Below are 13,334 nucleotides of genomic sequence, written 5' to 3'. Positions count from 1 at the left end.
AATTTAGAACCCTTTTATTTCATGAACATTTAAAAATTGATTGAAAAAAAAGCGGTTTTTTTCTTTATCTTATGCCAAACTACTAGAAATATTGGTTTGAAAAAAACTGAGCAAAGACTTGAACTAAAAACGTCTAAAAACTAATGGCAAAGTTAAAAGTTCTAAAAAATACGAAAATTTAATTTATATTTTTTCAACACAAAGAAAAAAAAATCAACTTAATAAAAGAAGAGATCGAACATTAGCACGTAAATGTAGAATATCGTTGTTTTACAAAGAATGAATTATTACTATTTATTTATTTTTTGAGTTAGTTCGAACCGTAAGAAATTATTCTATTTAGGTATAATCTAATATTACATAAAGTAAATTTTGTACTGTATTTTAATCCCTCTTTATATTCAAATAAAATTTGTTGCTATTATATAAACGCATGAAATGTTTACATAATCCATATTTGATTTATGTTTACATAACGTATATAAATGACTTTGTTTCAGTTCATTTTTAAAAATTTAACTTTCGATATTTGTAAATTAAAATGTTTATAACAAGAAATGTCATTTTTATACTATCATTTTTAATTTTCACTTATTTTAATAAAATTTTATAATTTTTTAATTTTAAAAATGCAAGTATCTTTGTATTAGCTTTGTTTTCTATATCAGTATTCTGATATTCTGAGTACTTTGTTTACTATCAGTATTCTGATATTCTGAGTACTTTGTTTACTATCAGTATTCTGGTACAGAAAATAAATAAGAGTAAGAATAAACAAGTCAATCTTTCTCGATCAAGTTACTATCAAAACGATGAAAAAAGTTAAAAAAAAAAAAAATTAATAACATTATTATAGAAAAAAAGGCCATTAAAAGAGGAAATGTTTGGGAGAGTTGCCGAAATGAGGCAACACTCCAAAAATTATATTTATAATTAAGTAATAAAATATATTTATTACCTAAGTAATAAATATATTTTAAACTAAAATTATTTTCATTAAAGTTATAATTTGAATAGTTCATATAAAACGACTAAGCAATGGTGTTTGTTTCTATATATATATATATATATATATATATATATATATATATATATATATATATATATATATATATATATATATATATATATATATATATATATATATATATATATATATATATATATATATATATATAAAAATACTTATCGTGGTTCACGCATATTATAAGACAACCATTTTTATGCGACAGCTAGTAAATTAAATCGAAAAATTATTTGCAAAGAACTTTCTTTTTTTTTATACATAACTTAAAATTTTATTCTATTACAACTTTAGCAATAAAAAGTAAATGTATAGTGGTAAAAGAATTTTTTTAAACATTTTTTAACTTTATTATTAGGTGACGTAAATAAACTCGTTAACAGCTAAACAGTTAAACCTAAACAAAATTTTAAACAAAATGTTATTTAGCTTTAATAACTAAGGGTGACGACTCTGGTAGTTAACCGTTATAATCTTCTATATTGGTTCACTACTTGGTTATACTAATTTCTTTAGATTAATTATGTTGAAATTTCACAGAGTTTAGAATTTCGAATTATTTCAACAAGTTGAAACACAAAATTGGTTTTCAAGACAAATATTAAAATGAGCAAAGCTCTAGAATCAACTTTTATATGTTTAGTTTTAATATTTACGTTAACAATGAATATTCTACTTTTATCATTTCTGAAAAAACGATATTCTTATATAAACATTTCAATTTTATTTAACGCGAGCATATCCGTTTGTGAGATTTTGCAAGTGACTTTAGGTTATGTACCTGATCTGCTTGCTCAATTAGATTTTATAAAAGTAAAAACTTCTGGAAACGGATCATGGATTTGTATAGGATCATCATTATTAACGTTTATTTTTGCCGTCATTGTTTTAATGCATTTTCTTGTGCTGTCAGTTTCAAGAATTGTGGCAATAAAGTATCCTATTTTTTACGTTGCTACATTTTCAAAAAAAAAGCTGTCAATTATTTTATTAATTTTATGTTACATTTACGGAATCATTTGGCCAGTTTTTCCACTTTTTAAATGGTCAAAGTACGCTAAAGATATTGACGAAAAACGCTGCTCCTTAGACTGGCGTTTAGAACGTCATGATAGTTTTTCTTATATAATTTGCATCATTTTGTTTGCTTTTGTTTTACCGTTTGTTTCAATACTTATTCTATTATTTTGTAAAAAGTATACTACTTTAGCCAATCAAAGCTCTTCTCGTCGAAGAAGACACTCTTCAGTTGAGTATCAAAAAAAAATTAAAGAATTGGAAATAAAATACTTTAACATGTGTGCAGCATCTACAATTTTGTATACCTTAGCATGGAGTCCGTATGCAGTTGTAGGTTTTTTATCTGTTTTCAAGATTACAATTCCACCAATGGTATCAACAAGTGCAGCTTTGTTTGCAAAGTTATCTGCATCAATAAATCCTATTGTTAATTTTTGGTATAATTGGGAATTCCGAAAGTTTCTTTTCAATTTAAAATCAATTCGGTTTTTGAAAAAATATTTTTGTATAAAAGCAGATAGACAGGAATCTTTGACGTCCTCAAGAATCCAGTGCACAAACGTGTAACCATTACTAAAAAATTGAATTGTACTGTATGATTTAAAAATACTTATATAATTATATACTATTTTTAAATATTTACATAATTATAATGTGTATATCTTTTAATAAATATGTATATATATATATATATATATATATATATATATATATATATATATATATATATATATATATATGTTAGTTCATAAGTCTTATTATTAAATAATAATTAACAATATTTGTGAAAAATGATAAAGAAGTCATCGCAATTCTGAAGAGGCTCTGCTAATCATATACTGTTTATTTTCATTTCTAAATAAAATGATTTATTTTATTTATTAGCTTCATACTTACTAAGTCGCAACCTTTTCAATCACTTGCTAAACTATGTTTACTTACGCTGTGCTCTGTGATATGGTCACTAGGTCTTTAAGAGCACTTTAATAACTTTAAAAAAACACGAAATACGGTAATGCGAAGTTTTAAATGGGTAAAATGTGAGAAAAGCTGCAGAAACCGAATTTGAGGGCTTTTGAGCATACGCGGACTAAATTAGAGAGCACATGCAAAAGATTGCTGATATATCGAATCAAGGTTTGGTTTGGAGTTGCAATATGGTTAGGGTAAGGAAGAATTTTTAATATTCTATTCTCGTATTTTATCTGTTTTTACGAAACGAGTCTGCATTTCGAATTTTACCAGTGTTCTTGTGACATTGTTAAAAAAAGTCAAACGCAACGTAGTTTTTTTTTGTTTTGTTTTTAATTAGTGTTATATGATTGTTCCAATTAAGACATTTATTCACTATTATTCTTAGGGTTTTAAGTGATGCAACTGTTTACTATACTGTCATTAATAGTTAGCTGAGGAGTTTGAACAGGCAAGTCATCGGATTTATATTGGCGATGAAATAAGATACCAAGTTTTATTGATATTCAAAGAGAGTTTGATCATGAAGTACTAGAGATGCACATACAACGCTATAAAATTTTTCTAAAACCATGCGTGAAATCTTTTGTTCTCAATACAATAGAAAGTCATAAACAATTTCACTATTGTCGGACGGCGCTTCTGAAATATGTATACACTAAACTCGCAAACTCGTATTTTTTCGTTAAATTTTCTAAGATCAGACAAACTTTTTCGATAAAAAGACTCTGTTATTCACCTCGCAGATAGTTATATTGCGTTTTGATATTAAAACAAATATAAAAACTAAAACAATGATAATACTTGTTTTATGCATCAAGTTTATGCAATTTACGAAGATATATCATTTGTACATAACTATATATACATACATTTTTTTATAAGTTTTAAAAATAGGTCACGTATTTTTTTTGAAAAAGCTTTTATATTTTAACTGGGACATTTTTTCCATTCCAAAAAGAGTTTAAATTTTACTCTGACTATAAATCTAAATTAACAACAAAACAATTTAAAATGGACAAAAAAATAAATACAAGTGCCCCCATTTATCAAAAAAGCTTGTTTATAACTAGAACCTCTTTTTCTTGCATCACGTAATTAACTTTGTTTATTTTGTATGCAGAAATCATATTCTGAATTATTTGAAAACTATTTTAAAACCACTTTTTTGTATCACGTCATCTTGTTTGTTTTGAATTCAGAAATCATATTCTTAATCATTTAAAAACTATTTAAAATTTTTATTTACTATTGAGCAAAAAAATTTATATTTAAATTTTTTTGCACACAGAAAATATTGTGATGTTGTTTGTTTGTAACAGTAATAAGTAATAAAAGGAATCAAATGAGTAAAGTCATGAATGAGTAAAGTATTAAATCGAAATAAATTTTAGGTGTATCAAAATTGACTGATGTTTCTTGATACTCATTTAAATTTGTTTAAGGCGATTATGAAAAGACTTAATCAATCAAAAAAGAAGTAGAAATACGAAAGGATTTAATGATAAATATATAACCCAACATCTATCGTTTGCTCCTTAAATTCTAATGTCAGTCGCATAGAGATCAAAAGCATGCTGCAAGAATGGTTTATAATAAAGATAAGTTTGTTCATGCTGAGCCGCTTTTAAAACACCTAAAAACATTAAATATCTATTAAATTAACATATTTAGAAACTTGATGTTTAAGCTAAAATACAAATTTAGGCTTCTTTCTCTGCATTTCTCATAAAATTTCTTTCATAATCATAAAACTCTAGGTTACCATTTAAAAAAACAATTCTCTTTAGCTTATCTATTTCATTCTAGGTGTCTTAAAAGAAAAAGTTTATTTTTTATTGAAAATGTGAGCTTTTTATAGTATATTTTTTATACTTTATATGTACTATTTAGTATTACTTTATGTCATAGTATACACTTAAACATTGTTAATGTTCGAATGTATATTATGATGCGCTCTCCGCCAACTACCCGAGTGTTAGCGGAACTAAAGTCAAAAATTGGTACCTAGTTTGGGTGAATTAGTCGGGTGTCTGGGCAGGCTTTTTTGTAAATGAAATTTGACAGGTTTTTTGCAATAGTCTTAATATATATGAAAAAAGTCCCAGCATTCCACCAATACATAACTGATGCGCAAACAACAAGGAAATTTTAAAAAACAATAAATTTCTTATAAAGAAAAAATGTAGAAAAATATTTTTGTGCAGAATTAAGGGTAAACTATTCTAGTACCCCAAAAAAAAAATCTATGTTGATAGAAATTTCTAAAAATATAATACAGCAAAACATGCTCATATCATGCCAATTATATATTACTTCAAAAAATCATCAGTAGTGCTATTTATGTTATCAAAATATTATTTATCTATGATTAAACAGAAAACGCTAATTATCCATAGTGTAATCTTTATAACTATATTAGTGAGGAAATATCAATTAAAAGTGTTATGTTTTTGTTTGTGGAGTTGTTTTTCATAAGAAATAGATTTTTATTTATTTTTAAGTTCCTAAAAAACAAAAAGTTGGAATGGTTCTATAATTGAGTTATGTGCACGTTGGCAAATATAAACGTGGTTATCAAATCTATATATATATGTTGATTTTCCGGCTCTACAACTAGAAATATGTCCATTTGTTCGAAGTCTTAAATTATTAGTTTTTGCGGTGTGTGTAGCTTTCATATTGGAAGATAGACATTTTAAATGGTAATATAAATTTTACTATTGCAAGCTATATGACTCTTTATGTTCCATATGGAACCATAAAGAATCATATAACTTGTTACTTTATTTATATTGGTTTTTAACACATTTCAAATTATATTGTGAAAATGTCAACAGATAAGCAGATTTAAAATATGCAGAAAAACTATATAAAGAAGTTTTTAATAAATAGAAAAACACTTTTCATTTAATTATAGATGATTTAAAACTTTTTATTAGAGAAGTCATAGAATCAATTATCAAAGAATTATTACCTATATACCAGCAACATTAAACTACAACTTAAAATCATGACTGTTTGCTACAAGAACCATTCTTAACTCCTAAAAAATTTTGAAGTGACAACTTTTATTCTATGTCACAAGAAGAAGAAAATGCAATAAAAAATTTGACTTACAGAGCCACAAATCAGAATGTGAAGATGTTAAAACAAGAAAAGATAATTTTCTTTCTTCATTAGAAAACCTAGAAGATGAAGTGACAAATTTTATGATTAACCATTCACAAAATGAAGAGCATAATATAAATAATTGTTTCGTTACGAGGAATGTTAAAAAGAAGATATTGATTGCATTGCCAAAAAATGGGCAAAAACATAAACATCCACTAAAATTGCGCTTGAAAAAGATAGAAATTATCTACATTCAAAAAGTTCGATAAAATGCAACCGAGATGGTATTAAAAATTGCTCAACTTCTCTTGCATCAACTAATATCGGTGCTGATCATAAACAAACATCATATGCGATAGCATCAAAAAACTGGACAAGCCCAACTAAAAAAAAATACAACCAAAGGTCATCAACCTTTCCACCAAACACCTGACAACATTTCAAATATCCCTTCTTATAAAGGGTAGGGCCCTTTATAAGAAGGGATATTTGAAATTTGGAGTCAATGAGTAAAACAGTTCGCAAGAAATCTAATACTAAACGAAAGATTTCACGGAACACGTGAAAATTTACAATCTGATTAATTTTTTAGACATATCTATTATTCCTGAAAATACCAATAAAATAAAAACAGACATTTATGATAAAGAAACCAATATTCATGGTTACCTAAATTATAAAAGTCATAACCGTTATCACATAAAAAAGAATATCCCTTTCAAACTGGCTAAAAGAATAAATGTTTTCACATCTGATTACAAAAAGGTTAAACAACGATTAGCAGAACTTAAAACATGGCGAAAAGCATATGAATATTGTAATAATATTATAGAAAAAGCTTTTCACAATGCAAAACTCCAAGGACCAGCCCCCCAAAATCAATCCAAAGAATTCTTTCCCTTCATTACAACTTTTTATACCAACTTGAATTGTCAACCTTTCATAACTGAAACTAATCTTTTACTTAACCTATCTTTAAATAAAAGAGTAAAGAAAGTTTTTTCAAATATCCAGGCAGTAATTACATTTAAACAACCACCTAATCTGTTAAAAATACTGACCTCTGCAAAGTTCTATTTAATCGATAAAGAAAAAGGATAATTTATATGTAAAGATAATTGTTTTAGTAAATGCATATTTTATCTTCAAGAAGTTAAAACATTTACAACATAAAATGGTTCCATATGGAACATAAAGAGCCATATAACTTGTAATAGTAAAATGTAATATACTATTTAAAATGTCTATATAAAAACTACATACATTGAAAAAACTAATAATTTAAGACTTTGTACAAATGGACATATTTCTAGTTGTAGAACCGTACAATCAACAGATAGATTTGATGACCATGTGCATAATTGCTAAAGTGCGCATATTTCAATTATAGAACCTATCTTGCAACATTTTGCTTTTTTGGAACTCAAAAATGAAAAAAATTTAATTTCCTTTGAAAAATACCACCACAAACAAAAACATGACAATTTAGATTGATATTTCCTGTTTAATATTAAATAAAAAATTAACTATAATAGTTATAAAGATTAAACTATAGATAATTATCATTTCCTGTTTAAAAATAGGAGAATATTATTTTAATAACATAAAAAGCAGCACTGCTGATATTTTAAAAAGTCTCTAGTAATAAAAAACATTAAATTTAAATTTATTGTGTCATCGTTAAAATTACTTAATACAAACAATAAAAGAAATAAATATTTTATATGCAGTGTTTTTTACGTTCATATGTATGACAAAAAGATTCTTCACAAAAAAAAGTTAATGTGTTAGAAAAATGGGAACAAGAAACCCTAAACTCTTACCCCCTCCTTCCCCTAAACGTGAGAGCAATCAAGTGAATTATTTATTTTTTCATAAATGTAAACTAGTTATGTATTCATCGACAGATTTCAAATTTTATGTTTAAATTATTTAGTGTTAAGTTTTTATGACCATGTAAACTTTACATGGGTTTCTTTACATTGTAAAGAAACCCTCCCCCTTCCCCGATCCTTTAATTTGAGAGGGCCACAAACTTTACATGGTCATTAAAACTGAACACTGAATAATTTAAACATAAAATTTGAAATCTTTCGAAGAATACATAACTAATTTATATTTATGAAAAAATAATTAAATTCAATAAATTAACTTTTTGTGAAGAATCTTTTCGTCATACATATGAACGAAAAAAAATTTGGATTTTTCTTTTTGTTTAAAAGTTGGTTATTTCTAACATTAAAAAATCTTCCTACGTCAATATGTATGCATATATATATATATATATATATATATATATATATATATATATATATATATATATATATATATATATATATATATATATATATATATATATATATATATATATATATATATATATATATATATATATATATATTGAGAAAGGATGGACGTCCAAGATCAGTTTTAATTAATTTACTTAAACTCAGTGATAAAGACAAAATCCTTAAAGAACCCCACAAATTAATAGGAAAGAACATGTATATAAACGAAGGTTTTTCCCTCGATAGCGTAATTATTAGAAAGAGATGACTGAAGTCAAAAAAAGACATCAAAACGGTGAGATTGTTGCCGTCTGGTATGAAAAAATTATTAACCTAAATTACGCTTTTATTAAAAATAACGGAAAACTTATTAGTAAAACTGATAAAAAATAAAATATGATCAACCACGTAAATAGCGGTAAGAAAATAACTAAATTTAAGATGGTGGAAGCCAATATATCAAACATTTTAAATGTCTCAGAGAGATAATAAAACCAATGAAAATATTTTTGACAAACTTTCATTCGAAACTAATTACTTTAATGTCAGTGAGGCCTGTAGCTTTCTTAATCTTTTTTTCTTTTTTTTTTCATCACCTTTTTTTTTGCTGTTTGTTTTGCTGTTTGTTTTGCTGTTGCTTTTTAGCTGCTTGCTGAATATCTTGACTATATAAAAAACTTTGAAAACTTAAAAACAATGTTAGAAAATTTTAACTCCAAATTTAGAGTTATAAGTCTAATAGAAACCTGGTTTCAAAATGAAGATGATTCAAACTCAAATTTTTATTTAACGGGTTATAAATCAATCCATCAAATAAAGGAAAGAGGGCATCGGTGGAGAAGCGTGTATTTTTGTTTTAGATTCTTTTTTTTTCAAAAAGACAGAAAACATTAGTATAATGAATGCACATGGCGAGTCGTTAACTATTGAAATAATCAACCAAAAAGCTAAAAATACTTTCATTACTGCTCTATACAGACCACCCAATGGTAATTTCAAACTATTTCAAAAACATCTGGATATTTTGATGTTGCAGAATAGGACACTTTCACGCATTGTGCAAACTCCAAACTTAAGTATGTTTATACCTTCGCCAAATAAGGAGGCTTTGCAAAAATTTGGGATGGCGGAGGCTTGGGAGCAAAAAGCCCTCAAACGCTTAACCCCCTGCCCAAATGTGAGGGCACTAATGAAGTAAAATTTTCAGCTTTACCATCTAAAACTAAATTTAAATTTATCGACGGATTTTGAATTTCGTAGAAAAATATTGTAGAATACGAAAGTTATAACCATGCAAACTTTACACACCCCTCATTTTTGGGGGGTCGGAAGTCGGAAAATTTGAATGGTCATAACTTTTGTTATTATCAATATTTTTCTATGAAAGTTAAAATCTGTAGATAAATTGAAATTTAATTTTAGATTTTAAATTTTAAAATATCAACGCCCTCACAATTGGGCAAGGGGGCAAGGGTTTAGGGCTTTTTTGTTTTTAGGCCATAAGTATGTTTATACCTTTTTTTTTTTTTTTTATACATATTTATATTACAACTTCAAGTTTATTACAAGTAACCAATCACTGATTGGCAGTAAAGACATACAAATTTAAATCATAAATATAAAGTTCGAAATATGCGAGGTAAATAAAAATATAGTTGCTTACAACTCAGAGACATGAATAAAATAAATACCAACTACAACAATATTATAACGTGTAAGTAAAAATAATCCGAGAAATATATCTCTATATTACTCCAATTAAAATAAAAAATACAATAAATAAAAATAAATCCGCTGATTTTTTTGGGGAGAGTTTAGATGTTTCATTATAAGTTTATTTACCACATTTCAAAATAATATTAGTGTATAAATATGATAAAAAGAAAATTTGTGTAAGATTGATAAAAAGAACTACTTATTTGTAGTCATAGGAAGCTCGCAGAAGACTTAAGTCAGTCTTGTCATTGAGTACCTATTTCTTAGACGTGTAATACATATAAAAAATCAGTTGCATACGTGGTAGATATGTACGTGTTACATATATACCTTGTTATTAATATTATTATTTTTATCGGTTTGTATTAAAAGTTAAGTTACATTTATTTATTTATTTATTCAAATTTAAAAAAATTCCTTACAGTTGTAATAATATTGATTATTGTAGTTTTTAGCTTTTTTTTTAGAGAGTGTTCGTTGTTTAATAGTGATTCGTTTCTGGAAACTAATTTGTTAAATAAATAGGGACCACGATATGTAATTGAGAATTTTGAGAGTCTTGTTGTTTGAAAAGGTATCTTAAAGTTGCCTGTTGCTCTTGTATTTTATTTATTTATATTGTTTTTAAAAAAGTGTGCTGTAAAATGTTCTGGAACCAGACTTAGTATATATTTAAACATGAAAAGCATATTTTGAAAAATATTTAATTGGAATATATTTAATGGGCTCATTTGTTCCAGTAGGGGTTGAGCATGAGTAAATTTGTTTTTGTTGTATACTAGTCTTGAAGCGTGTTGTTGACGTAAGTAAAGTGGTTGTAATTTAGATTTGTAGGTACTGCCCCACGCTATGTTGGCATACATGAGATAGCTATGTATGAATGAAAAGTAGATAAGTTTTAGACTTTTTTGTGACAAAAATGGTCTTGCCTTGTAAAGTAAACCTATTTTCTTTGATATTTTTGTGTTTATGTAGTTTATGTGGGGTTTCCAGGAGATGTGTTCATCAATTAGAACTCCTAAAAACTTTGTATTCAAAGCTCTTTTGATGGTTATATTTTCTATATTATTTGTCGGTAGGTTCAGGGGTATTTTTTTAATTTGTTGATTAGAGTGAAGTAGTATTTACTTAGTTTTTCCTATATTGAGGGACAGTTTATTTGATTTAAACCAAATGTTAACTTTTTTTAGTTCAGCATTTGTTTTTTTATAGAGGTCTTCGATTGTCTTAGACAAATAAAATAAGTTTGTATTGTCGGCAAACATTATAGTTTTAAAGATATTAGAGGGGTTTGGAAGATTGTTTATATAAATAAGAAACAAAAGAGAAGCAAGAACGGAACCTTGGGGTACACCACATTTCGTTTTAAGTAAATTTGAGTTGCTTTTTCTATCTATAATAACACACTGTTGTCTGTTATTAAGGTAGTTTTTAAACCAATTTAAAGCTTGATTTTTTATACAATAGTTTTTCATTTTTGTTAGTAAATTCTCATGGTTGACGGTGTCAAATGCCTATATACCTATATGGTATAGGTATTAACATACTTAAATTTGGAGTTTTTACAATGGGTGAAAGTATCTATTTGGAGCATCAAAAAATCCTGCGGGCGCCCATGTTAACTAATAACTACATGATTTATAAAATTGAAAGTGGTATCATAAAATCTAATATAAGTGACTATTTTCCAAATTTTCTGATAAACCATTGCTTAACCATTTAAGAAAATAATTCCTTTACCACCTACATCAAAAAAATAAACAACAATTCTATAAAAAATTTTGCAATTTGGTAGACGAAACCAATTGGGAACTCATAGCTACGAGTTACTCAGCTATATAGCTGGGTGCAACGTTGCGAATAATGCTTATGATCTTTTTATTCGCCTATTTTTTAAACAATACAAAACAGTTTTCCGAAGACCAAGAAAACTATTCATTCTAAGAACCCACGTAACCCTTGGATGAAAAAAAGGGTTTAAAAAATCTTCAAAAAAGAAGCAAAGGCTCTACGATTTTTAAAAAGAAATAAAAGTTTAAATGTATTTAAAGTTTTATTTTTTCAATAGAACTTTTGTATTTTTTGTATTTACTTTCATTATATAAAGAAACTAAATATAAAAAATTCTATTGAAAAAGCAAAAAAACAAATAAAATAAACTATTACTCTAATGTGCTCAAAAATTCAATAGAAAATGCTAGAAAAAAATGGGATATAAAAGAAGTAACTGGAACGAGAAACAAAACATAAACACCGTTTTTCCGAAGCGTTTACAAACAAAAATGAACACTGATGTTATTTGCAGAAACAAAATTTCTAAAATGTTTAATGGATTCTTTATAAATGTTGGTAAAAATTTAGCCGGAAAAAATAATTCCAGTGTAGCGCTTTTATAAATTACTTGTTATTATTTTGCTGTCATCAAGAAAAAGTGATTTTTCTTTATTGTGCGACAAAATCTAATATATGAATAAATTAAATAGCCAAGCGATCCAAAAAAATAACTTCTGTAGAGTTTTATTACAAACAAGTTTATTTACATCTTTTTAAGTTGTGAAAAACATGCAGCCTTGAGCAAATTTTTGTTTTTTTATTACAAACAACATGTAAAACAACTGATACATGAACATCATTTTAGCTCAGTTTAAACATTTGATTTACAAAGTTTTTAGTGACAAAACAACGTTATGATGATTGTTTTTATTTTCTAAAACAATATTATGAGTTGTTAATTGTTCTAGTTTAATGGATGCTAGTTATTTCAGCCATTCTAGTTTTTGTCCAGTGAAGAACCACACAGCAATATCAATTCCATTAAGATTTGCAGTACCAAAGATCTCAACATCTGTAGCCCATATAAAATCTGCGGCCACACCACTTTTGGTAATATAATTTTCCACATCCACACCTAAATATCCTGAAATGAGACTTGAACAGGGTTTTGATACCATGTTCTTAACAACAACATTGCGAACACGTATATGTCGATCCTCAGAACCTGTCACCAAAAACGAAATTGCTCAAAAAAAATTGCCATCACCTTTGCAAACATGCATTTTTGATGGTACATCATTATCTCCTCCATCAATAAGGTCTGGCATTGTAAATATTTTGAGTCCTTATTCTTCAGCTATTTTTTGGCGAATGTCTTTCGAGGGTCGTTTCATTAATTTGGGATAACGTTGACATAAATCCTGATA

General features: G+C 26.5%; 1 protein-coding gene across 1 annotated transcript; it reads left to right on the top strand.

Annotated features, from left to right (window-relative positions):
- The first annotated feature begins 1,376 nt into the window (after nt 1-1,376).
- LOC105846611 (rhodopsin, G0-coupled) lies at nt 1,377-2,691 on the top strand. Its single transcript, XM_065814874.1, has one exon. The coding sequence runs from the start codon at nt 1,631-1,633 to the stop codon at nt 2,609-2,611; it is 981 nt and encodes a 326-aa protein (XP_065670946.1). The 5' UTR covers nt 1,377-1,630; the 3' UTR covers nt 2,612-2,691.
- The last annotated feature ends 10,643 nt before the right edge of the window (nt 2,692-13,334 follow it).

Source organism: Hydra vulgaris, chromosome 12, assembly GCF_038396675.1.
Source record: "Hydra vulgaris chromosome 12, alternate assembly HydraT2T_AEP".
Taxonomy (NCBI): domain Eukaryota; kingdom Metazoa; phylum Cnidaria; class Hydrozoa; order Anthoathecata; family Hydridae; genus Hydra; species Hydra vulgaris.
This window is presented reverse-complemented; position numbering and strand designations above follow the sequence as displayed.